Source organism: Pseudorca crassidens, chromosome X (genome assembly GCF_039906515.1).
Source record: "Pseudorca crassidens isolate mPseCra1 chromosome X, mPseCra1.hap1, whole genome shotgun sequence".
NCBI classification, from domain to species: domain Eukaryota; kingdom Metazoa; phylum Chordata; class Mammalia; order Artiodactyla; family Delphinidae; genus Pseudorca; species Pseudorca crassidens.
In genome coordinates, this window is record NC_090317.1 from 113,746,401 (window position 1) to 113,773,949 (window position 27,549).

A 27,549-nucleotide genomic window follows, 5' to 3' on the forward strand; every position below is an offset into this window, starting at 1 on the left:
GGCTACTTATGGAAATAGCCATACTAGTAGATGGTGACCTGTCCATGGGCCTGGGTAAGGAGGTTCCTGGTAAGTCAAATGGGCCAATCACATCACCTTGCCCTGCTGCCACAGTTGACCAGTCCAGGGGTGTGTACCTGATCCCACCTGGGCCAATGAATCTCTTTTCAGGACTTTTTGTATTTGGGATACAGATTTTCGGTTCAGTCTCCAAGAATGTGGATGTGTCTGCGATTGTAAAATGTGAAGTTCAGGAGATGCTTTGGCCATGTGGAGGAAACCATTATTCAGAGAAAAAAGGATGAAGGCAGTATGCAAAGTATAGCAAAGATAAATGATGGAGAAGAGGCATCTTCATGGCACTGAGTCCCTGGTTCTAGCTGTTCCAGCCAACATTGACACTGTTTATACCCTGATTATACACTGATGAGAATGTGTCTGGCTGGAAGGTGACTTGATTGCATAAAATTACAAGCTACCCCTACGTATCATTACACCAGCTATGTAACCTAAAAAATTCTCTTGAACTTAATTTTTTTCCCTGAACCTACTATTGCCTCAACCGAAAGTTCAAGTAAAAACCAACCAAAAAGTGTAATTTGATAAAATATTTATTGCACTGTGTTAGGTGTGGTAGAGTATAAGGAAGTATTATTACCAAACCAAACCTGGGTCTGCTCACCTGACTCATGGTAAAGCCAATTTACTGACACTGGGTTGTGGTGAAGGAAAGTATAGTGTTTATTGCAAGGCACCCAAAGTGGGGTCAAGCAACGAGATAGGGCAGCTCATGCTCAAAAGGCCCGAACTCCCTGATGGCTTTCAGGGAAGGGCTTTTAAAGGCCACATTATAGGTGAGGATTGTAGGGGGCCTGATCATCTTGTGGACATTCTTCTGATTGGTTGGCGGTGAGGTAACAGGGTGGTATTTTGGGAGTTAAACGTCATCAACCTTCTGGTTCCAGCTGGTCTGGGGTCTACGTGCTTATGGGCAGCATGCAGTAAACTTCTTCCACCTGGTGTGAGTTTCAGTGTCTGCCAAACAAATCAAGGACGTGGCTCAGGATATTGTCTATAGCTCTTGAGGAGGAGCTAAAGGTCCTTGACTTTGCTTTATGGCTAAATTATTATTATTTTGTCTTGCTTGACTGTTTTTCCTTTGTTTCTGTATCTTCTCACTTCTCTGAGTAAATTTGCTTCATAGAACTTGGGGAAGGCCTAGGAGGCTAAAGCTTTTCTATAAACGAGAGGCAGGAGATATGGTGGGGGAGGGGGGAATCTGTACCTGGGAAGGCCCTGTGGGGTACTGCTCGGTTTCCGGTTTCCGTATAGCCTCCACAAAACAAAACAAAACCGTCCCTGATAAGGTATGGACAACATGAATTAAAAGGAAGGCGAGATCCCTGCAGGCCAAAAGGACAGTCTTCTGGATGTGGGACTGATAAAAGCAGGGAAAGTTAGGTGGAGAGGAAAGAGGAAGCCAAAGACCGTGCTCCATTTGTAATTCATAAAGTGATTTTTTTAAAAAGACAGCTTAATTAAAATTGACAAACTTTTAGTAAGCATGGAGTATCAAAAAACATACGGTATCAACCCTGCCTTTTAGGAAATTACCATCTTCAAGGACAAAGCAAGACGGGCATGTATTCTGGAAAGATCCCCCCTCATTACCTTATTTTATTTCCTCCTTAGACCACTTTATCACGTTTGAAACGATATAATTTGCCAACTTGCTTGCTGACTTGTTTTCCTTCCCTATAAGGTAAGCCCCCTAAGGGCAGGGAGTTTTGTCTGTTTTGTTGCATTTCCAGAATCTACAGCGTCTTGCGCACTGCAAACAGCTGAATAAGAATTCGTTGAATGAAATGGAGAATCAGATCCTAGGGTAAAAATCATCTTAACTTTTTGGCCTTGAATCTCTCTGGGCGGGCCAAGATCTCCAACCGTCAAACACTAGGGGGCAGACCGAGATTAGGAGAGGAACAATTTTTTTCCCCTTCGAGTAAAGGTTTTCAACCATTGCTTACGTTAGCATCATCTGGGGCGCCTTTAGACATCCTGAAGACCAGGCTGCACCCCTAATTCAGAATCTCCATAGGGTGAGGCCCAGGCATCGGTATTTTGGAAAGCTGCCCAGAAGATTCCAACGTGCAGCTAAAGGCCAACTGGGAGCCGGGGCTTGGGGGTGAAGGTCGCGCAGCCTTCAGCGAAGCGGGATAACGGAGACAAGCACCAAGGACATGGCTGCATCTAGCCTCTAGGCACACCCCAGCGGTGCCGCCTGATGCATTTAATCAACAATGGAGGAGAGAGACTAACTCCAGCTTCTCGCCAAAGAGTGGGCCTTCAAGCGCAGCGTGGCCCCGCCCCCGGGCAACGAGGCCCCGCCCCCGCCCGCGGCCGCGCTGCAAGGGTGGGGTCCTGGGGAGCTAGGTCCAGTCAGGCGCCCGCGAACGCTCTCCCTCTCCCGCCTTCCATTGCCTCAACTTCCCTCCGCCAACCGGCGCGCGGGGCTCGGGTCTGCGGTCACGTGCACGGCGGCGGGCAAGCGCCATGAGGCGGGCGGCACTGCGGTAGGTAGCCAGGGGCCTGGCGGGGCGCAGACCGGAGGGCGCCCACGCCCGCCCTCCGCGCCGCTTGCTGGAGCGGGCTGCGAAGGGCGGAACTAGTGCCGGGGATTTTGGGCAGAAAATAGGGCCGGGTGGGGAAGGGCGGTCGCCTACCGCGACCCCGCCGGCCTAGGGTGGGGCCCCGCGCCCCCCACCCCCCACCTTCGCGTGTTCCGGCCCGGAGTTTGATGTTAAAAGCGAAGAGGCACTTTAAGGGAGGGAGTTGGGCGTTCCCTGAAATTCCTATCTCTTTGTTCATCAGGGGGGTGGTTTGGAGTTAGCCCCTTGTCAGAAAGCTAGTACTTAGGGCTGCACGTTGCGTTTCCGGCCATCTGCCCTCCTTTGCAGAGCGTTTTAAAGGTTGAGTGCTTGACTGACTTGGACTCGACTTAAGTGTGTTGTAATGTGGGTAGAGATTGCAGGGCATCTTTTGGGCTTTCAGGACCTCAGGACTGTGTGACCAGGGCCCCTGGTGCTGATTGCACTTTACTTTTACTGAGCAGCAAGGCCGGTAAGGCTAGGTGGGGGAGTGGCTTTGATTGGGCCCCTTTGACAAGGAGGATGCCTTTCTGCGTAAGTCATCATCCCAGCTTGTCCAGTTAAAGTGTAGGGCTTTAGACTCCAGGGCATGTCTGGCTCTCCCCCAACCCCCTTCACCGGAGCACTCCGGCTGTTCCAAGTTCCTTCTGCCTGGTTGGGTCCCAGGGGGCTCACCCCTGTTGCAGCTTCTGAATTCATCCCGCTATAGGTATGCCAGCCCCCCTGGTGTGGCCCACAGTGGTTCCAAGTGACAGTGATCCCCAGCAGTTCTCTTGGGGGCCCTGGATCTCTTTCACTGTCCCTGTGGACCTTGCTCTCAGTTGAAATAGGTTCTCTGTGTCTCTCTCTCTCATTCTCTTATTTACTTTGTTATACCATTTGAAGATGGATTGAAGGTCATTACAAGAAGAGCCACAGTTGGCTTTAGCTTGCATTGGACATGATGTGACAGGCCTTCTTACAAGCTCCAGGGTTTGGTTCATGTGTCTTCTCCCAGGAAACCTTCCTTGGTCTCTCCTCCCCCCCAGTTTGGAAGTCCTCTGTCTTTGCTCTGAACTCCTTATAAACCTGTGGCTCGTTTCCTTTGAGTCCTGTTGAACCTTAAGCAGGTACTCCATTAGTGTCTAGAGAGAGAAAGAGTACATAAATGAATACAGACTGTCTGACATGATTAGGTTACTTGACTGGTGGGCAATCTTTGTACTTCTTTTTTCCCCCAACTCACAAAAGAGCCATCTGAATTTGTTTAGTCTCTAAATTGAGGCATTTCCCCAGAGTGGAGGGCATATGAGTGGCATTGCCTGTTTTTGTACTGAAAACTCTTCCCGGACACCCACCCTAAGCTTGGAACCCAGAACAGCTAAGACACTTACGTTCACACCTTCATGCGACTTTTGTGACTCCCTTGGCTAGCCATGGAGAGGTTGGGCTCCTTGGTCTCCTTCTATTGGAAAGGTTGAATCATGGAGTCCTAGGGCCTGACTGTAGAGGCCTCTTGACAGTTTCTTCTAAAGGCCTAGGGATTTGCTGTAGGTAAAACTCCTGAGGGCTTCTCAGGGAATAAGCCATTAACCCTGAGGTACTGAGGTGTTAAGCAGTGATTGGACCATTCCCCTGCTCCCTCCACCTCAGTGTTGCATAGATAAAGGGAAGTAGCCTGAGATTGTGAGAAGAGCAGTTTCCTTACATGTATGGTGTGTATGAGGTGGGGAGCGATTAGAAGAGCTGGGCTCTACCCAGTGTGCCAGTTGACTAGCAGGGAAAAAGTCATCTAATTCCTTCGGGCCTCAAGTTTTTTCAGGAGGTTGGTCTGAATCACAATTTTTTAAATCTAGGGGCCCGTGGGGGTGTCAAAAGGGAGTGGTCTGTGAACCATCTGAAATAGTATATACTATTTTGTGTATCAATAAAAATGTATTCCCCCCCCAACAACTATTAGGCACGAGGGTCCACAGGTTTCATCTGATTATCAGTAGGGATTATATCAAATTGTAGTGAAAAGTTACAATAAGCTGAATGTTCACAAGAGAATAGAAATTTATTATACCAGTATATGATTAGTATAATCAACGATTTTATTTTTTTAATATATATATTTTTAAAATAAATTTATGTATTTATTTATTTATTTTTGGCTGCGTTGGGTCTTCGTTGCTGTGTGCTGGTTTTCTCTAGTTGCGGCGAGCAGGGGATACTCTTCGTTGCGGTGCGTGGGCTTCTCATTGCGGTGGCTTCTCTTGTTGCGGAGCACCGGCTTTAGGCGCGTGGGCTTCAGTGATTGTGGCTCGCGGGCCCAGTAGTTGCGGCTCGCGGGCTTCAGTAGTTGTGGCATGCAGGCTCTAGAGCACAGGCTCAGTAGTTGTGGTGCATGGGCTTAGCTGCTCCATGGCATGTGGGATCTTCCCGGACCAGAGCTCGAACCCGTGTCCCCTGCATTGGCAGGCGGATTCCCAACCACTGTACCACCACGGAAGCCCTAATCAATGATTTTTTAAAAAGCACTCACATTAGGCCTTCGCTGTGTTACAGAGATATGTTTTCAAATTTATTATGGCAGTATGCAACCAACAGGGCTGCAGGACCACAGTTTTCCAAATAATTTGGCCCAAGTGTTTCTCTGTATTCATCAGCCCCCTCTTTACTATCTCCGTTTGAGTCTCCATTCAGAGATGGTCCATTATAGTGCCTGGCTTATTTCCAAATTTCTGGTCATTTTTGACTTTTAGGGGAGACTTTGGAGAAGCATGCCTTTCTGGAATAGAGTTTTTTAAGTATTTTTTTTTGGCTGCGTTGAGTCTTCATTGCTGCACACAGGCTTTCTTTAGTTGCTGTGAGAGGGGGCTACTCTGCGGTGGGATCTTCCCGGACCAGGGCTCAAACCCGTGTCACCTGCATTGGCAGGCGGATTCTTAACCAGTGTGCCACCAGGGGAGTCCCCATGGTCAGGCTCTTAACCTCTGTATACTACACTGCTTTTCACTCAGGCAGGATGGGATGGTTTTCATCACTTTTCAGAAAATGCTGCTTCTTAAGGAACAAAACAGAAATGCTTGTATATATGTGTATTTACCCAAATATGTGAGATCAGTTTTACAGCTCCAGTTAGTTTGTGATGAGTATTCACAGTATTTAGCCATTCAGAGTCAGATCTTATTTCTTATATTGAGATCATCTACTGCTAATTAATGTATCGCGGGCATGATTTTTTTTGCTCTTTCAGCTAATAGTAGCAATGGAAGATTTTAGCTTTTTCCAGCGTGCTTTTTAAAACCTGATATATTCAGTTGCAGAACGATAGTTTCTGAGATGGCAGAAGGAAGGACCACATGCTCTTGTTTCCTTCAGTGAGGGATTTGAACCTACAGAAAATACATAAAATGAAATAGTGAAAAAGAAAAAAGTTTAACTCATGTTCTGAGAAAATGCAAATTAGAAGGTCAAGAACAAGAAGACTGAAATATTAATTCACATATAAAAGTACATAAATTGAAAATTCATTGTGAAAAAATAAACCACAACTATGTAAGATAGAGGCTTGTTAGCTGTGTGATTGGAGAATAAACACAAAACCCAAACCCCAAACGCTTTAGGAAGCATTCCAGGCTTAGTGAACCAGCAGGGATTGTATCAGGGCCAGTGTGATGAGTGGCTGGCTAAGGAGTTGAATTAGCCAGTGAGCATATGCTGCTATTTTTGTGTTCTCTGCAGTTAGAGTAGTTGACTTGGTGAAAGGACCAGGATTTGTTCTAGTAGGACAAGTATCAAAACTACATGTAGATTTTACCAAATATTTTTACTCAGAGGCTCTTCCTGTATGCTGTAATTCAGAAAAGAAATCTATAATAAATTTGGGCTCTAAAGAAAATTTAAAATATGCTTTTTAAAAATAGGTTAGTCATCATTGGACCTGGCATTAGGTAGTAAGAATTTACTAGTCACTTGAGCTAGAATGAGTAAGAGTATCTGGGGTTCTCTACCTTTACAATGCCTTGCCTTCTTCCACTGTGCTCTCAGCAGATCAATTTGTCAGTCCCTGATACTATACGTGTGTTATCCCTGATAGGATAGTGTGTGGTTAGGAGTCGACAGTTAAGCAATAGTGAGCCAAAATCAAGTTAAACAACTTATTTTGGGAGAACAGTTTCGGCATATTGGGGTAAATAGCTTTGACTTTAATCCATTGGGGAGTAGGAAATTTCTGCCTAGGTCCAATAAATACTCTCTTTGAGTAACCCTGGAAAGGGTTAATTCTGTTTTCAAAGTTGATTGACTTATAATTGGGTTTAGCTTATTTATTGAGGAAGTATGGTATGACAATAACAAAATAAATGTTCATAATTAGTTTACTCAGCTGTTTACCAACTTGATTTTGGGCTTCTGAAGCTAATAAGAATAAATCCATTAAACCTGGTTGATATCTTTTATTTATTTTGTAGATCATTACCTAATTGGTCTCTGCTCTCAAGAAATGTTTACTCTTATTGGAGAGATGATTTACGGAGTAGCCTCATATGCAAATATACATACACTTGAGAAACATGTACAGACCCTATAAGACAGTATTTACTAAGGGTGTGGGGTGGCTGAGTGCTCTGGAGGAGGCACAGATCTTTGGGGTTGCCAGGGAAGAAGTCATGGAACCTTCTCGAAGCGTGTTTCATCTTGTTTTGTAGGCTTTGTACCCTGAGCAAAGGGCTGCTTGCTCCCAGCAGAGGACTGACTCAAGGATCTCAGAATCCCGAGAAACAGAGAGTCTTCCACATTCATGAAGGCAAGCATGGGTGTTTACCTTCTAGGCCTATGTGGGGGGAAAACCCTGCTTTATTTACGAAGCACGTAGATAGACAGTTTAGGGCAAATGTGGCATACTAAAGGTAGATCTTTCATAAACTTCTCACTTAGAAAATGACCAGGATAGCTTGGGGTAGAAATCACATACAGTACTTGAGCTTTGGTTCCTGGGAGCCTTGGGGACTGAGCTCTTTTAGTTAAATGATTTCTGTTTCCTTTGTGTAGGTACTGAAGTGGAAGGCATGGAAAAAAGAGATCTAATGCATAAGCAAGAGACAGGCCTTTCAGTTGTACCAACTAAACGCTCCTAGGCTATAATTTTGTTAGAGGGACCCTGTTAATTGAAGTTAATTTCAGTAACTAATCCATATGCAAACTATGGATGTCTTTGTCAATGTAGGAATATTCATTATAATGAAAACTGGGACTTGTTTAAAGGATCCCAATAAATATATATGCATATATATAATTTAAAATTCTGCTTTGTTTCTTGGCCCTCAACACCTGCCTTTCTTCTTACACTGAATATAAACTAGTAATAATCATTTTATGTCACTGAGCATCAGTAGTCTGTGTACTACTTGGGATACTTTCTGTCCATTCTTTTATTCAAGGAACTCAGGAGGAAAAAAAAATCAGAAATAAGACTAATTTACTAATGGATATTTTTGGTTCAGTACTACGCTATGATTTCATTGTAATTAGAGTTTGTACCTAATTTATGGTATATAACAATTGTGGGTGTTTTTGTTTTTTTTTCCTTTGGCCGTGGCTTGCAGGATCTTAGCTCCTTGACCAGGGATTGAACCCTGGCCCTGGCAGTGAAAGTGCCAAGTCCTAACCACTGGACCAACAGGGAATTCCCTATAACAATTGATAGAAAAATTAACAATTGATAGAAAAATCAACCACTTTTTCATGAAAATTAAGATGTATGTTCATCTAACCATATTTGGTTTTGATCAGATATTTAGTTGTTGAAGGACCAAGGATTGCTATAGTTAATTTTCTGTAACCAGAATATGTATTTTAAAACGATAGAAAAAAACACATGAACTCAAAACATTATTTAAAATCCTATAGATTTATTTTTTAGTATTGACTTACTACTGCTTATCTAATTTATTTCCCCTTTATCCATATAGCATGTTCACCAATACATGTGAATCACGGTGTGTGTGGTAATCAGTATCAATTTTTTTATAAGTGCTTAAATTTTTTTTCGCACTAATTCATTCTTGCACTTTGGGGCAATGGGCATTAACTAAACTTAAATTGCTTTTTTTTGCCTTTCCTTTCTTGCTTCATTTTTCTTGCCTCAACTTTTCTAACATTTAGGGTAGTATACATATATGAGAAATCAATTAGAGTGAGACTCAAATTTTGATATTAGTCTTAGTCTCACCGCCTATAAGAAGATAGGCAGGGATTCTGTTCATAATATCTCCATCGTAAAGGGACTTCTACCAACACTGATACAGCCCCAGCAGATGAATAATTGGAGTTATCCTCTTTTGCTTATTTGTATAAATCCCAGTGATTGACACAAGGATATTCTTTTCTGCACTAAGGAGACAATAATTGTTTCAAGTTTTTGGGAAGCAGAGGCCTGATCCCTTCCCTGAGCTGTTTGTTTTGTGGCATTAAATGGAAATTCATGGATCTTTGAAGCTTTTGAGTGCATGAATCGCTTTTCGTAGTCTTTGAGCTGGTTGCCATAATCCGTTTCTTACTTTCTTTGTTTCATGGAATGACCTCTTTATTTTTGTTTCAGTTCGAGATAAGTTGCGGGAGATAGTAGGAGCATCCACAAACTGGAGGTATGTGCTCTGTGTTTATTCGTTCTTCTATCCCTAAGTGGTGTGCTAGCCTGTGTTTAGGCTCAGTTGATGGTCCCACTGTAGGAATGGGGGGAACCCTTTGTTCAGAAATGGGTTGAGAGGTTTTTTTACTTGGGGGAGAAGATCAACATTCCAACATACTCATCAGTTGATGCTTTGTTGTCATAAAATCATGTAATTTACACGTACTCTGCATTTTTCAAAGTGCATTCAGGAGTATTACCTCACTGATTCTCAGTGAAACTTGTGACGTGCTTATGACATATGTTCCTCTTCCTTTTTTGCACATGATGAGATTGAAACTCAGACATTGAGTGATTGAGTACCAGGTTTGGGACTTGAACCCAAGTTCCTGGTTTTTCTATTTCATGCACCCTGACTACTGCTTCTTGTCAGGTCACAATTAACCAGGCCTCCCATACAATCTTTCTCTTTTCTCTAAGTATTTCCCTGCTTTAAAATAGGATAATATCCCTCTTGGTGCATAGAAGTTTGAGGCTAAAATGAGATAAAAAGAAAAAGCACAATAACAATAATAATCTATTTGGTATAAAAATTATCTAATGACTTCTTTTTATCTCTTTATATGAAAAATTTCAATTTTCTGAAAAGTAGAAGAAATGAATACCTTTGTTCCCACTATCTGAATTGGATACTTATGAACGTTTTTCCAGATTTGCCAATATACATATACTGGCTAAACTATAAAGGTATCGTGATGCTTCAGCTCCAGTTATATTCCAATACCTCTCTAATAAATAAATATATTTTCCTATGTAACAAAATCAGCAGTCGTGCATCTCCAACAAATAAGATATTCTCTTACATAATGAAATTGACAGTAACTCCCTAATAGCATATTATTTACCCATATTCAGAATTCCTCAATTATTCCCCACATATCTTTTATAGCTTTTTTAAAAAAAATCAAGATCCGGTAAACAACTGCATATTGCATTTCGTGGTTATGACTCTTTAGTCTCCCCTAATCTAGAATAATAGTTATCCCTCCCTCTTTTTTTTTTCCCCCATGAGCTTGATTTTAAAGAGGCCAAGCCATGTGTCTTGTTGAATGTTCCACGTTCTGGATTTACCTGGTGCCATTTAACTTGTTCGTCAGTTCCCTCCCTATATTTTTGTAGGCTATGCTTTTCTGGCAATAATACTTCATAAGTAAAGCTTAGAAAGAGTGATATTATCAACATTTTAGTTCCCTATCCCCTTGTCTCTCTCTTTTCTTCCACCTTAATCGTCTCTTCTTTTTCTTCCCTGTCTCCTTTTCATGTTCTCTTCCTCTTTACCTTTTGCTCTGCCTTCCAAACTTCTTTTGGATAGACTCCATTTTTCCTCCTCTGTCTCTCTTTCCTGAAATTGAAGGCAGAGAGAGAGAGAGCTGGGGCACAGAGGATACGAGACTTGTCAAGGTGAGAAATGGGAATATGGAGTTCAGTGCCTATGTTGTTCTTTAGCGCACATATATATATACGTACATATATTTACACTCTATTATGTCCATTTCTGTATTTTTAATTTCATTTCAAAGATTCTATTCTTTGAATACACTTTTTTTTTTTTTTTTTTTTTGCGGTACACGGGCCTCTCACTGTTGCGGCATCACCCGCTGCGGAGCACAGGCTCCGGACGCGCAGGCTCAGCGGCCATGGCTCACGGGCCCAGCCGCTCCGCGGCATGTGGGATCTTCCCGGACCGGGGCACGAACCCGTTTCCCCTGCATCGGCAGGCGGACTCTCAACCACTGCGCCACCAGGGAAGCCCTGAATGCACTTTTTGATGAGGGTGAATATATAGTTCATTTGGATATATCTATGTCACTTATAAGTGTATTTTTCTTATCTACTAGCCTGAGAAATTTTTTTTTTTTTTTTTTTTTTTTTTTTTTTTTTTTGCCTGAGAAATTTTTGATTTCACCAAGTGGCAGGTAGGAAGGGAGGGAAGGAAAAGGAGATGAGGTAGGTCCGGACCTACTGTTTCCTCTTTTGATGGTGTCTGACTGACCTGTATGTCACTGGAGTTGGGTGATAGCACTGTCCTATGTTTTATGAAGCTTGTGTCTTTTCTTCTCAGAGACCATGTGAAAGCAATGGAGGAAAGAAAATTACTTCATAGTTTTTTGGCTGCGTCACAGAAAGGCCTGCCACCTAGGAGAATGAAAGACAGTTACATTGAAGTTCTCTTACCTTTGGGCAGTCAGCCTGAATTAAGAGAGAAATATTTGACTGTTCAAAACACTGTAAGGTAACATGGCACTATTTCTGTTTGTGTCGTTTGTTTTTATTTTATTTCCTTTCTTTATTACAACTTTGAGATATAATTCACACATCATACTGTTCACTTATTTAAAGTGTGTGATTCTCTGGTTTTTCGTATATTTAGAGAGTTGTGCTACCATCACCATAATCAATTTTGGTAGATATTTATCACCCCATAGTGTTTTTTTTTTATGATTTTCATTTCATCACAGTTTTCTTTATTTCACAGGTTTGGCAGGATTCTTGAGGATCTTGACAGCTTAGGAGGTACTGATATTTTAGTATTTTTAAACTGGTACTTACAGTAATACATTGAATCCTCTGGCTGGAAAGGGTCTTTTTTTTTTTTTAACATCTTTATTGGCGTGTAATTGCTTTACAATGGTGTGTTAGTTTCTGCTTTATAACAAAGTGAATCAGCTATACGTATACAGATATCCCTATATCCCCTCCCTCTTGCATCTCCCTCCCACCCTCCGTATCCCACCCCTTTAGGTGGACACAAAGCACCGAGCTGATCTCCCTGTGCTATGCGGCTGCTTCTCACTAGCTATTTTACATTTGGTAGTGTATGTCCGTGCCACTCTCTCACTTCATCCCAGTTTCCCTGGAAAGGGTCTTTTTTTCTTTAACTTGCACAGATGAAGATATTCTAAACGAGCAGAAAAAGAAGGGCATCTGCTACTTCTGAATTGTCATAATTATTTAATTAAATTTACCGAAAAGTTGCAGAGTACAAAGAGTTGTTCTCCCCTGAATCATGTGAGAGTATGTTGCTGACACGATGCACATCACCCCCAAATATTTTCATGTGTATTTCCTACAAACAAGGACATTCTCCTTCATAACCACAATATAACCCTCAAAATCAGTAAATTAACACGGATATTTAGACAGTCTAATCCTCAGACCCCATTCAGCTTTGGCCAGAGGTCCTTTATAGCAGAAGGATCCAGTTCTGGATCCAGTTCTGAATCACATGTTGCAATTAGTTGTTGTGTCAGGGATAGTTCCTCAGTCTTTCCCTGACTTTAATGACCTTGATACTTTTGAAGGTTATGGGCCAGTTCTTTTGTGGAATTTCTCTCAATTCGGGTATGTTTGATGCTTCCCCAAAGTTAGATTTGGGATGTGCATCTTTGGCAGGAGTGTCCACAGAAGGGATGCTGTGTTTTTATTGCATCTTAGCAGGTAGTGCATAATTCTAATTTGTCCCATTACTGTGATGTTGACTTTGATTCCTTGATGAAGGTGGTGTCTGCCAGGGTTCTTTGCTGTAAAGTTACTCTTTTCCCCTTTGTAATTAATAAGTACCTTGTAGGGAGGTACTTTGAGACCTTGTAAATATCCAATTCTTCATTAGACTTTTCTCAATTACTTTAAAATCAGTATGGACTCAGGGATTCCTATTTTACTGAATGGATTATAATATATTTCTATCATCTGTTTTGATGCTCAACTTGTCCCAGGACTGCCCTTCATTCTTCACGCTGGCTTCTGTGGATTTTTTTGGCTGTGTCCCCATCATTCTTTGAGCACTTCCTCACTTTGTGGTGCAACATTTCTAGGCTCATTTGTACTTTCCCTGCCCCAGTCCTGGAATCAGCCAAATCTCTGAGGAGCCCTGATTCTTTTTAATGGAGAATGATATTTAGAAACCAAGATCTGGGTGCTTGGGATTGTCATTGTTGCTGGGGTATCACTATTCCTGTGTGCTTTCAGTGGATGAGCTGGGGAATATATGCACGTACATGTACATTTACATCTATACCTGCCTGTATGTGTATTCCTTCCTTCCTTCCTCTCTCCCTCCCTCCCTTCCTTCCTCCCTCCCTGTCTCTTCCCTCCTTACCTATCTGTCTACCTGTCTGTCTGTCTGTCTATCTATCTGTCTATCTATCGGAACCCTGGGTTCATACTGATAGTTCCAATTCTAATTCAACCACAGGTTCATTCTTAATTCCTCCCTTTTCATATTTGTAATTCCCTTCTCCAGCTGGCTCCATTATCTGTAGTACATTTACTTATTTGATCAGTTCCCCCGTATGTAGCCAATTTCATATTGCTGCCATCGCGAAACCCTCATGAACGCTTTCCTCACCTCAGTGGGATTCTGCTCCATCCCAGGTCCCCCTCCTCCTTGTGCTCGGGCTGCGGCATGCTGGGCCATTGCTCTCATTGCCTCCCTGCATATCTTCCTGACCCCTCTTGGGCTTCAGCACCCGACTCTGGGCTGTCTGTCTTGCTTGCTCCTACGTAATGGCTTTTGGACTGAAATGTTGGGAAAGGGTTTAAAAAAAGGCTCTAATAATCTTTAAAATAGAGACACAAATCCATTGTTAGGCTTACGGCTAGCTGTATTTTTCTTCAGATTAAATAAACCTGCTTTAAAATTCTTATTGGCCTTTTAAAAAAGAATCACTCACACACACACACACACACTCACTCACTCACTCACTCACTCACTTGACTTCGGTTTACTTAGGTGTCCCTAAATATACAAACTCCCCTGCCACTACCCTGTTTTTCTTCATCACCTCCTGTTGATGGCCAGTCCCTTTCACCTGTTCACTTGATTCTATTCCTTCCGTTTCTTCAAGGAACTTGCCTTATCACGTACCCTGAAGATATCTCCCTCGTATCTCAAGCCTTTTCTCAACCTCACTTTTCCCTTAACTTCTAAACATATTCAAGGCTCTGCATCTTCCAGTGAAAAATAGGTAAAGTGTTCTTCCCTTATAACACTCTCCAGTTTTCTTTCTCTCTCACTTTAGAGCTACCTTTGTGTTCTGGCTTCTGCTCCTCCATGCCATTGAGCTAATTGTGCCAAACTCTTTGAAGCTCCTAATGATGTCAAACTCACCCTTGGGCCTTGGTGACATTTCCTCCTGCCTCTCAGGCTGCTACTTCCCAGTCTCCTTTGTAGATTCCTCTTTCTCTGTTGATCCTTTAAATGTCGCTTATCTTCAGGGTTTTGTCTGCTGCCCTTTTTGTTGTTGGTATCTGCACTTTCTCTATAAATAATCTTCAATCCCAGTGCTTCAGTTGCTCTCAGTATGTGGAATACTTCAGAAGCTACATTTCCTGGCGTGCTTTGTGAGTTGCAGACCAGTTTGTCCTCCTGCCTACTGGCCATCTTCATTTGGATGTGCCGTGGACTTCTCAAATTCAGCATGTTGAAAACAGTCCATTCTGCTCTTCCTGTGCTGTATTCTGTTTCTCAGTGAATGGTGCACCATCTTCACTCATGCAAGTTAGAAACCTGAGTTAATTCAGGTCTTGTCAAGCCTGCCTTCTTCTTAGCTCTTGGACCTTTTCTCTTGCTTTCACTTCCACTAATGCTTTGGAAGGTCAAACACTTAGGATTTCTTCTCTGGGTACCACAAGTTTTTTGAATGGAGTTTCTTGCCTTTCGCCCCTCATCCCCCCACTACATTCTTTAGCAGGTGCATGGATGAAAGGGTTTGTTATTGCTCAACGAGTATTTATTGAGCACAGACCCTGTCCTGAGGGTTGATGATAAACAATTTGTTTTTAATAAATTTATTTATTCTTTTATTTTTGGCTGCGTTGGGTCTTCGTTGCTGCGCACGGGCTTCCTCTAGTTGCGGCGAGCAGGGGCTACTCTTTGTTGAGGTGTGCGGGCTTCCCATTGGGGTGGCTTGTCTTTGTTGAGGAGCATGGGCTCTAGGTGTGTGGACTTCAGTAGTTGTGGCACGCAGGCTCAGTAGTTGTGGCTCATAGGCTCTAGAGCACAGGCTCAGTAGTTGTGGCGCACAGGCTTAGTTGCTCCGTGGCATGTGGGATCTTCCCAGACCAGGGCTCGAACCCGTGTCCCCTGCTTTGGCAGGAGGATGCTTAACCACTATGCTACCAGGGAGGTCCCGATGATACAAATTTGAATGAATCATAGGGCAAGCAGGGAGACCACTATAAAGAAGTACAGTACAGTTTTAAATGAGTTGATATTTGTGAGGTACATAGAACCATGCTTTGCACCTTTAAATGCTTGTTAAAATATGGAAAGTACACAGATAACCACAGGGTGGTGTAGGAGCTGAGGGTGATTTAGGGAAGGAGGGAGAACTCTGAGGCAAATAATAGCTTCATGATTAGGAAGGAGTGAAGAGGAAAACAGGTAGCTGAGCCCTTGTGATTTGTTTCTCTTTTTTGAAGATGTCTGATGCTGTCAGACTCATGTGCTGGGGTCTTTTTCTGATTTAGGCACTGTGTCTCTGTTGAGTGGTAATAAGCCACCTGGCGGGCCTGGGCTTTGGGCTTCAGTTTCCTCACCAAATCTAAAATTGAACAGTCAGAGTAGAGGATTCCCAGATCTCTTCAATGTATAAAAAAGTCTTTGGTTCTAGGAAAAGACCACTAGTGGAATATGGAGGATTGGGTCTTCAAAACCAGATAAGACTTTATTTTTTATTTTATTTTATTTTATTTTTTACATCTTTATTGGAGTATAATTGCTTTACAATGTGTGCCAGTTTCTGCTTCACAACAAAGTGAATCAGCTATACATATACATATGTTCCCATATCGCTTCCCTCTTGCGTCTCCCTCCCCCCCACCCCCCCATCCCACCCCTCTAGGTGGTCACAAAGCACAGAGCTGATCTCCCTGTGCTATGCGGCTGCTTCCCACTAGCTATCTACCTTACATTTGGTAGTGTATATAAGTAAGTCAGAAAGGGTTGTTATTTTATATCTGCAGTTCTGAGCCATGGATGCTAATTGAAATCACCTGAGTAGCTTTAAAAACTGATGCCTGGATTCGACTTCTGCAGATTCTGATTTAAATGGTCTATATAGTTCAGCTTGGACATCAGGATTTTGTATCAGGTTCCTGTTTTTCATCTTTGTTCTCACATACCAATTCTTTTTTAAAAAATTAATTAATTAATTTTAACATCTTTATTGGAGTATAATTGCTTTACAATGGTGTGTTAGTTTCTGCTTTATAACAAAGTGAATCAGTTATACATATACATATGTTCCCATATCTCTTCCCTCTTGCGTCTCCCTCCCTCCCACCCTCCCTATCCCACCCCTCTAGGTGGTCACAAAGCACCGAGCTGATCTCCCTATGCGGCTGCTTCCCACTAGCTATCCATTCCACGCTTCGTAGTGTATATATGTCCATGCCACCCTCCCGCCCTGTCACAGCTTACCCTTCCCCCTCCCCATATCCCCAAGTCCATTCCCCAGCAGGTCCCTGTCTGATTTCAGGGAGTAAATTGCGAATGTTAAAAAATAATTTTGCTTTTCCTTTATTTGGTTCTCTTCTGTTTTCCTACAGTTCTTATTTGCTACATGCACAACAAAATTCATTCAGCTAAGATGTCTCCTTTATCGATAGTTACAGCCCTGGTGGACAGGATTGGTAAGTGATATTATTTTCTAGACATACTTAGAATTTTTAGTAATTATAAAATATTATTGAGATTAGAGGAAATGTTTTCCTTTTATGGGGGAATTTTTATGTATATATGTGCATATGAAAATGTCTAGATTGCAATATACCAAGATATTTATTATAATTATCTTTGGGTAGAAGAGTTTTACATGATTCCAGTTTTATTTTTTATACTCTTTGCATTGTCTAATTTTTCAAAAATTATTTTTGAAAAATTATTGTTAGTTTTGAAGACAAAAAGGAAATATAGTGAAATTTGCCAGAATTTCAAATGAAATTGTCCATTTACAGTATAGAACATTTGGAGTATGGTTTGGGCTCAGGTTGATTTTTCTGTTTTGTAGATATGTGTAAGAAGAGCTTAAGCCCAGAACAGGACATCAAGTTCAGTGGCCATGTTAGTTGGGTTGGGAAGACGTCCATGGAAGTGAAGATGCATATGTTCCAGGTGTGTCTGTGCCCGAAGACTGCCCCCTTGTTCCAATACAACCAGCTGGTCTCAGTGAAAGAAAAGCTTATTCACCTGTCTATCCATAGACAGATATATAGTTCACCCATTTATAGAAAAACAATTCAAGTTCACGTCATACAGATGGTGTGTTAATATCCTCCTCCTGGACATAGACTGACACGTAATTTGGTGTTTATGCTTACTGTTTATTACTTTGAAATCATATACAGCTCCATGTTAAGGTACTTGTTTCTAGTTTTGCCCCAGAGAATTTCCCTACAGTCTGAGTTCTGTTAAGCATGAATCGGATTGGTGACTGTTAGTTTCCTAGGGCTGCTGTAGCAAAGTACCACAAACCATGTGGCTTAAAACAACATAAATTAATTGTCTTAACAATTGAGAGGCTAGAAATCCAAAATCAAGGTCTCAGTAGGACCATGCTCTATCTAAAACCCGTAGGGGAGAAGCCTTCCGTGCTTTCTTCCTAGCTTCTAGTGGTTTGCTGGCCCTTTGGCATACCTTGGCTTGTAGTTGTAACACTTCAATCTCTTCCTTCTTCATCACATAGCATTTTTCTCTTGTGTGTCTGTGTCTCTTCTCTTCTCTTCTTTTATTTATTTATTGGCTGCGTTGGGTCTTTGTTGCTGCATGTGGGCTTTCTCTAGTTGGGGCGAGCGGGGGGCTATTCTTTGTTGCAGTGCGTGGGCTTCTCATTGTGGTGGCTTCTCTTGTTGCAGAGCATGGGCTGTAGGCGTGTGGGCTTCAGTAGTTGCAGCATGTGGGCTCAGTAGATGCGGCATGCGGACCCCTAGAGTGCACGGGCTTCAGTAGTTATGGAGCGTGGGCTCAGTAGTTGCAGCACATGGGCTCAGTAGCTGTGGCTTGTGGGCTCTAGAGTACAGACTCAGTAGTTGTGGCACACGGGCTTAGTTGCTCTGCGGCATGTGGGATCTTCCCGGACCAGGAATCGAAACTGTCCCTTGCATTGGCAGGCAGATTCTTAACCACTGTGCCACCAGGTGAGTCCTCTTCTCTTCTTATAAGGACATCAGTGATACTGGATTAAGGGCCCACCTACTCCTGTGTGACCTCATCTTACCTGATTACATCTGCAGCAACCCTATGTCCAAATAAAGTCACGTGCACAGGTACTGAGGGTTAGGACGTCAACATATCTTGTTGGGGGAAACAGTTCAACCCATAACAGTCACTGAGATTACTACAGCAGTTAGGAACAGCCTCTCTAATGAGCATAACTCAGAATAGCTATTATAAAGAAATGAAGAAATTTGTCAAGAAAAAGTACCTCAAAGAGGGTCATAGTACAGAAATCAAATAATTCAGAGTATGTTGAAGATTTCATTGTGAAAACTTACTTAAGGGTGACTTATTCAGTTATGTCAGGGTATTCAGTGGATCTGTCATTCAGATACGTGAAATTATGAAGCATTTCACGTTTTGGAAAAAGTCTGAAGGTTGCTCTGCAGTAATTAAAGTTGTTTGTCAAAATAGGTAAGTAGTTTTTTATTTGATGCTGTATGTAAACAGTTGAATTTTTTAACTTCCATGTTGCTGTAACTGACGGTAATACTGCTTTTAAAGCAAATATCGTAAAGTTGTTGGGGATGCTCCTCTGATTTGTTCGCACCCTTTTTTAATCTTCATGGTTGATGCACGGTGGATTCCTGGAATAAGACCTTCTTTCTAAGGAATCTTGGACAAATACGTTGAAAAAGAGATACAGGAATTATTGGGAGGAGAGAGCCAGTGAAAATCAGTGCCAGAGAAGTACAGACTTTTGTTTTAAATTTGCATTTCTCATTGGCCATTTTGATTAATAACTCACGGCTTGAGTGATCCTTTATTCCAGAGAGGCAGCTTGGCAATAGGTACCCTGCCTCTGGTTTGGCTGAAATGTAAGTTCAAATCCCAGCTCTGCTGCTTATTAGCCATGTGACTGTGGGCAAATTTCTTGCCTTCTGTGAGATGCTGTTTTGTTATCACAGTAACCACTAATCAAATGTTGGCCATTATATTACTTTATCGTCATTACTATGGAGGTGGTCCCGCTTGACCGTCAGACCTGCCTTTTGGGGTTCCTGTTAGAGCTCTCTTCCGAGTGTGCTCTCGCTACCTCAAGTCCAGTGTGTTCCAAACTGAGTGCATCAGCTTCCTTTCCAATCCTGACCCTCCTCAGGTTTCCCCTTTGCCACCCTCCGATTTCTCCCAGCTCCAAACCTTTGTGAAAGCTTTAATTTTTTTTCCCTTTCCCGTGCAGCCTTTTGCCAAGTCTTGCGAATTCATCACCCACAGCTACTCACCAGAGTCCTTTCTTTCCCTTCCCTTTGACCTCTGTGTTTCATTCAAGCCCTCACTGCCTCTTGTGTGAGTACTTTAGCTATCTTTTAATTACTCTGCCTGCCTCTTGTCTGTTCTCTCTGTGTTAATTTTACACATCTCTTCCAGATAGGTCTTCCGAAGCCGATCTTCAATCACATCTCTTCCCTTCTCAAAACCCTTCCGTGACCATTATCTGTGGATCAAAGTCTAAATTGCTTTGACTAGTTAGGATCTAAGGTGCTCCATAAACTAGCACCAACCTACCTTTGCAGCTATATTCCCTCCAACTTACCGTTCACACACCTTTTTGGAGCGCACAGCTGGAGACCTTGAGCATCCTAAGAGTAGAGAGTTGTTCACCTTGCATCCCCGATGCTCAGCACTAGTGTTCATTGTAATACACTGGAACGTAAACAGTAGGTGAGCGGATGAGCATCCTCGCGCACACTTTTCCTTTTGCCGGGATTCCTTGGGCTCTGGCTCTGCATATCCATATTCCACCTGTGCTTCTGGGTCACTTCATGCTCGAAACCTTCCCTGATCTTTTCAGCTCATAGTACCTGTTCCTTCCCCACGCCTCCTTCCCTCTGACCTTCTCTCCTGGGACCTGCTGTCCTCTGCCTTGCAGAGCTGTGTATGAACGTCTTTTCTCTTCCACTCGACTATGTGCGCCTCAACAACAGGATCTGGGTGTGAGTCACCTCGCCCACTTCCTGACGGCATTCATTTAACGTTGACTTAGCAGTGATTTATGGAGTGCCCCGTCTGTGCTCGGTGTACAACAATGAGCAAAACAGGAAGTTCCATTCTCTTGGAGTTCACACTCTAGTAGTGCTCAGTAGTTAGCTGCCTCAGTTCATTCGTCGGCAGTTGGCAGCCATCGATCCGGTATCTGCTGTCTGCCAGCCTTTGTGTCAATTGCTGGGAAACGAATGAGAATAAAAATGGTCGTTGTCCTCAAGGAGCTCTTGGTGCAGTCGGGAGACAGGCACATAAATAAATGATTATGATATAGTAAATTATTACGCACTATTTCTGGACAGGGACAGTATTGGCATTGTATGTGGGAAAATTCTTTGCAGGACCGTTCCCTGCCTTGTGAGCTGTTTAGCTCTTTGGTTACCCCTCGCTGCGCTAGTAGTGTCCCCCAGCTCATGGGACAGCCATCACTAGCGTTGCACATTTCCAGATGCCCTCCGGGGGATGACATCTTCCTCGCTTATGTTGAGAACCGCTGTCAGGAGAGGACTTTGTTTCCACTTAGGTGGCAAACAAAGGAGGGAGTGATGAACTCTGCCTGGGGAGTAGGGCTGGGGCCGGGGAGGGGAGGAGTGTCTTGAGGAATCCGGCCCTGAGGAAGGCATCTGGCAGAGGCCTGGAGGGGAGGCGGTCAGGTGACAAAATGGGACATTTCAGGACCTCCAAGTTGTCAGCTGTGGCTAGAGAAAGGAGTGCAGGCATGCCGGGAGTGTTTGGTGAACAACTAGAGTGGAATCTGGGCTCCGTGGTGGAGGCTTTACATAGAATGCCAGCAGGCGTAGACCAGATGCTGGGATAAAGGAAGACCTCTTGCAAGGTTTGAATAGGACAGGGACATAGTAAGATTGGTGAGACTCTTCTGCAAGTCGAGGGGGAAGGCTCATAACGGCCTGAACAGGTAGTGGTGATGAGGGCTAGTGGTCGCTTTGTTGAGGATGGAACCACCTGTACCCTCAGGTTACGATATGACTTGATGATATGACTCTCCTGGAAGTACAGACTTCTAGGGAAAAAAAAAAATACCTTAAACTCTCAATGGCCTCTGCATTGTAAATATTTAGCTTAATCCACAGAATTCTCATTGATCTTACCCTTTCTTGGAAGCCCCTGTGCCAGGCTAAGGAAACAAACACATCCTGGTAGTTGGCACACTCAAGTTCCCTGAAAATACAAATGTCTGGGAGAGCGATGGGAGGTCCGCCTGGCTGTGTGTGCCTTTGGGAGGACAGGTAGGCCTGGAGAAAGCCAGCGTTCTGCAAGATGCGGGACCCTTAAATGATGGTGATGCACAAGGTCCCCCCGTGACCCTTGCCCTTGGGTCCCAGTCACTCACAGCTCCAAGGCCCATAGTTTGTGCCCATCCCAGCACTTTTCGCACTGTGCACTGTTTGGGTTTTTGGGTATCTCTCTCCTCCGCTAGACCACAGACTCTTCACTCTTGCTGCCTTTTCCCCCCTAGAGCCCAGTTGTGTGCCTGGCATCTCAGCAGATGGTGGTTAGTGAAAGCACTCGTCCTGTTTTGCTAATTTCAGCCTTTCCCAAAGGCTGTGGTATCAGTTAGGATTGTAGTAGGTCTTCCCAGTAAATGCATTTCTTACATCTGCATTTTCTTTCCTTTGTTCTCTAGTTACACGACAATGAATTTTCCCCTGTTTTGGATGCGACATTTGTAATGGTGGCTCGTGATTCTGAAAACAAAGGGTAATTGCAGTTTTGTTCCTAATTCTTTATTTTGAAAAATATCAAAGATAGGTAAAATTGAAGAGAAGACTTTAATAAATTTCTAGGATACCATCACCTAGACTTAAGAGTTTTAAAATTTTGCCATATTTGCTTCTTCTGTTTTTTTTAAAGTATATTATTTTCTTTATAATATTTTAAAGCAAATCCCAGACATAATGACATTTCACCTCTAAATACTTCAGTGTAGGGCACTGCTTTAAAAATGAGGCTATTTCCTTAAATAACTACATTACCATTCGCACACCTAACAAAAATAATAGTAAGTCCTTAATATATTCTAATAGTTCATATTCACTTTTTCCGACATATCTTTAACGACTTATTCAAATCAGGATCCAAACAAGGTCCACATATTACATTTGATTTGTATATCTCTTAAGTCTGTTTTTTTTGTTAACAGCTTTATTGAGATATAATTCACATACCATACAGTTCACCCATTGAAAGTGTACAATTTAATGGCTTTTAGTATATTCATAGAATTGTGCAGTCTCATCAGTCTGTTTTAATCTGGAATGGTTGTGTGTCCCCACTGTCCCCTTATCCTTTCATATCATTAACTGGTTGAAAGCCCAGATTGATTGTTCTTTAGAGTGTCCCACTTTCTGGATTTGTCTCATTGCTTCCTTGTGGTATTTTTTTTTTAACTTGTTTCACTCTCCCTAGTATTTTCTGTAAATTGAAGTTAGGTCTAAACCTTGATTAGATTTGAGTTCAGCGTATTTGGTGAGAGCGCTTCGTAGGTGATGATGTCTCTGTATCTCATATTGTATCATGTCAGGAGGTATAGATTGTCCCACTCATAGTAATGCTGAGATTAGTGTGTGGGTTCAAGTAGCGACACACTTTAATTTTTGCCTTGTGTAGTTCAATTTATCCTCTTGTGATCAGCAATAATCTACAGGTGTAGTACAGTACAAGGTGTATCCAATGTATCCAATCTTATGAATAGCTAGTTTCCCGTCAGTCTTCCTCCAGTGCTTTTAATGTCCTTTGCTGATCATTGCTTTTATTATTTTCATTAGGGGATGTAAAATGATTCTCAAATTCTGTCATTTCTTTCTATATTTATTAGCTGGAGATCTGTAAAGAAGAGTTTTCCCTTATCAACTAGGGCAAGTTGGTTTGTAAAGGAAAGTTAGGATCAGTGTTTCATTCTTGCTTTTATTTACACATTTACTAGCTAGTGATGACATAGTTTTTCTGCTATTTTGCTTTTTAAAAAAGTATCATTGTATGTTCATGGATTTTAATATAGTAAATATGTTTTAATACATTGCAGCCATTGTTCTTCCTGTTTCTCAGAGTGAACATCTTTGGTCAGTGGGAACTCCTTTAAGCTGGCTGCTGTGATAAGCTATTTTGACATTTCCTAGTTAGTCTTTGATAACTTCCTGCTCTCTGGTACAATGAGATGTCTTGGACTCATTCTGTACATTTCCTGCCCCAGGGCTGGAATCAGCCAGTTTTCCAAGGAGTCCTCAGGTTCCTTTTAGTGGGAAACTGGTATTTAGACCCCAAAATCTGGGTACTAGAACTATACGTTGTTACTAGTTTGTCATGTTTCTAGGCCTTTTCAGTAGACAGGGCTTGGATGTATGTTAAAAAGCAAACAAAAAACCTCATAAATTTGTACTGTCATTTCCAAGTCCAGTTTAACTGTACAGACTTTAACACTTTATCATTTTTCTCTTACATTGGATTCTTGGTTCCCTAATGCCAGTTACACAAGGCATTCAGACTGGGAAAAACTGTTTAATTATGTGTGTGGGAGTTGGGTAGGGGGGGAACGTTTCAGGATTGCTGTTTGTACAGACGGAGTCTAGAGGCCTATGGGAAGTCTAATTTGTTTTAGAAACTTGAGTTAGGAGTCTGCAATGAGAAATCTCTTCTGCTGCATGGAAAGCTGACTTGGAAACCCGACTTAAGATCTAAAAACCCCTTGGTGACTCTGATCTGAGCTAAGAATCCACCCATCTTCTCTAGCTCCTCTCACCAGCTCCAGCTGACCTGCCGCTCCTAGGGGCTGCCCTGGGGCTCCTTTTCCAGCACTGAGGGCGTTACTTAAAGCTTCTCTCCCAGCTGATGCATTCTAATTTTCCAAGCTGCCATTTCTGTACTTTTGTGGTTTTTTTTGTTTTTTGTTTTTTTGCAGTATGCGGGCCTCTCACTGTTGTGGCCTCTCCCGTTGTGGAGCACAGGCTCCGGACGCGCAGGCTCAGCGGCCATGGCCCACGGGCCCAGGCGCTCCGCGACATGTGGGATCTTCCCGTACCGGGGCACGAACCCGTGTCCCCTGCATCGGCAGGCGGACTCTCAACCACTGCGCCACCAGGGAAGCCCCCATTTCTGTACTTTCATTTCCGTTTTTCTTTCATCCAACCTTTGGATTCTACCACAGTGAAGTACTATCCCTTTCTCAGTGTTTTATTTTGGAAAATTTCACATCTACAGAAATGTAGAAAGAATAATGCAATGAGCACCCATATGCCCTTCACCTAAATTCTCGAATTAACATTTTACCACATTTGCCTTACTCTTGTCCTTTCTCGATAAATACAAACATATATACTTTTTCCCCTGGAATTGTTTCAAAGTAAGTTTGAGACTACTTTACCCTAATTCAGCATGTATCTCCTAAGAATAAGGCCATTCTCCTACATAACCTCAGTGCCTTTATTATATCCAAGAAATTTAACGGTGATACAATTATATTATCTAATATATGATTCATATTCAAACTTTGCCAATTGTCCCTAAAATATTCTTTATAACCTTTTCCCCCGAGTCAGGGTCTGATTAAGGACCATATATTATATGCGGTAATCATGTTTCTTTAAATAATTCCCCTTAAAATAATCCCCCTGCTGCTTTCTGTCTTTTAAGACGTTGACTTCTTACAATTTTTTATTGAAGTATAGTTGATTTACAATGTTGTGTTAGTTTCAGGTGTACAGCAAAGTGATAGTTATATATCTCTATCTCTATCTCTATCTATATTGTTTTTCAGATTCTTTTCCCATATAGGTTATTACAAAATATCGAGTATAGTTCCTTGTGTTATACAGTAGGTCCTCGTTGGTTATTTATTTTATATATAGCAGAGTGTATATTTTAATCCCAAACTCCCAATTTATCCCCCCCCGCAGTTTCCCCTGTGGTAACCAGAAGTTTGTATTCTATGTCTGTGAGTCTATTTCTGTTTTGTAAATAAGTTCATTTGTATCATTTTTTTTAGATTCCACATATAAGTGATATCATATGATATTTGTCCTTCTCTGTCTGGCTTACTTTACTTAGTATGATAATCTCTAGTTGCATCTATGTTGCTGCAAATGGCATTATTTCATTCTTTTTATGGCCGAATAATATTCCATTTTGTATATATACCACATCTTCGTTATCCATTCATCTGTCGATGGACTCTTAGGTTGCTTCCATGTCTTGATTATTGTAAATAGTGCTGCAGTGAACATTGGGGTGCATGTATCTTTTCAAATTATGGTTTTCTCCAGATATATGCCGAGTAGTGGGATTGCTGGATAATATGGTAGCTCTATTTTTAGTTTTTTAAGGAACTCCCATACTGTTTTGCATAGTGGCTGTACCAATTTACATTCCCACCAACAGTATAAGAGGGTTCCCTTTTCTCCACACCCTCTCCAGTATTTATTATTATTATTATTATTTTAAAATATTTATTTATTATTTACTTATCTTGGCTGCACCAGGTCTTAGTTGCGGCATACGTGATCTTTAGTTGTGGCATGCAGACTTCTTAGTTGCGGCATGCATGTGGGCTCTAGTTCCCCGACCAGGGATCGAACCTGGGCCCCCTGCATTGGGAGCTTGGAGTCTTACCCACTGGCCACTAGGGAAGTCCCTCCAGCATTTATTATTTGTAGACTTTTTGATGATGGCCATTCTGACTGGTGTGAGGTGATATCTCATTGTAGTTTTGATTTGCATTTCTCTAATAATTAGTGATGTGGAGCATCTTTTCATGTGCCTTTTGGCCATCTGTATGTCTTCTTTGGAGAAATGTCTATTTAGATCTTCTGCCCATTTTTTATCGGGTTGTTTGTTTTTTTGATACTGAGCTGTATGAGCTGTTTGTATATTTTGGAGATTAATGCCTTGTTAGTTGCACCATTTGCAAATATTTTCTCGCATTCTGAGGGTTATCTTTTCATTTTGTTTATGGTTTCCCTTGCTGTACAAAAGCTTCTAAGTTTAATTAGGTCCCATTTGTTTATTTTTGTGTTTATTTCCATTACTCTAGGAGACAGATCCAAAAAGATATTGCTGTCAAATATCTTACTCTTTATGTCAAAGAGTATCCTGCCTATGTTTTCCTCTAGGGGTTTTATAGTATTTGGTCTTACGTTTAGGTCTTTAATCCACTTTGAGTTTATTTTTGTGTATGGTGTTAGAGAATGTTCTAATTTCATTTTTTTACATGTAGCTGTCCAGTTTTCCCAGCACCACTTATTGAAGAGACTGTCTTTTCTCCATGTATATTCTTTGCCTCCTTTGTAATAGGTTAATTGACCATAAGTGCATGGGTTTATTTTTGGGTCTTTTATCCTGTTCCATTGATCTATATTTCTGTTTTTGTGCCAGTACCATACTGTTTTGATGACTAGTTTTGTAGTATAGTCTGAAGTCAGGGAGCCTGATTCCTCCAGCTCTGTTTTTCTTTCTAGCCAAATTGCTAGATTGCTTTGGCTATTTGGGATCTTTTGTGTTTCCATACAAGTTTAAGAATTTTTTGTTCCAGTTTTGTGAAAAATGCCATTGGTAGTTTGATAGGGATTGAATTGAATTTGTAGATTGCCTTGGGAAGGCACTGACATTTTTGAAGAGTCCAGGCCGGTTGTCTTACAGAATGTTCTACAACCTATATTTTACTGTTTCCTCATAATTAGAATCAGGTGAAACATTTTGGCAAGTGGCCATATCCTTTTACAACGTGAACTTTCTAGTGTGTATATAAGTCTGTAACCAGAAGAGTCCCCTAATTGTTCAGAGTTCTTATGTGAAGCAGTCAGTAAGTGTTACCCAAAATGAACACCTTCAGTTTTTATTAGGTAATGGCATGTCTTAAAATTTTTCTTTTCTTTTCTTCTCTTTAGGCCGGCATTTGTAAATCCACTCACCCTTGAAAGCCCAGAGGAAGAAGAGATCTTTAGACAAGGAGAATGTATATTAATTTGTTCATAATAAGATACAATTTAAAAAGCACATTAACTGTACTGCAGAGGAGATTATTTAAGAGTATGTAT

At 41.9% G+C, this 27,549-nt stretch overlaps 1 protein-coding gene across 5 annotated transcripts in view; it reads left to right on the forward strand.

Moving 5' to 3' along the window:
- Positions 1-2,147: 2,147 nt before the first annotated feature.
- ACOT9 (acyl-CoA thioesterase 9) overlaps positions 2,148-27,549 on the forward strand; it is a 28,165-nt gene continuing 2,763 nt past the window's right edge. The window contains exons 1-10 of one of the 5 annotated variants that reach the window (XM_067722979.1): positions 2,148-2,573; positions 7,322-7,419; positions 8,585-8,611; positions 9,214-9,259; positions 11,366-11,536; positions 11,780-11,817; positions 16,855-16,938; positions 17,316-17,419; positions 22,149-22,222; positions 27,400-27,467. In XM_067722979.1, coding sequence (XP_067579080.1) covers positions 2,554-2,573; positions 7,322-7,419; positions 8,585-8,611; positions 9,214-9,259; positions 11,366-11,536; positions 11,780-11,817; positions 16,855-16,938; positions 17,316-17,419; positions 22,149-22,222; positions 27,400-27,467 — 730 coding nt within the window. In that variant the 5' untranslated portion in view covers positions 2,148-2,553. Of the gene's footprint in view, positions 2,574-3,002; positions 3,121-7,321; positions 7,420-8,584; positions 8,612-9,213; positions 9,260-11,365; positions 11,537-11,779; positions 11,818-16,854; positions 16,939-17,315; positions 17,420-22,148; positions 22,223-27,399; positions 27,468-27,549 lie in introns of those variants that run through there. The other 4 variants (XM_067722981.1, XM_067722980.1, XM_067722982.1 and 1 more) reach the window with 4 other exon arrangements.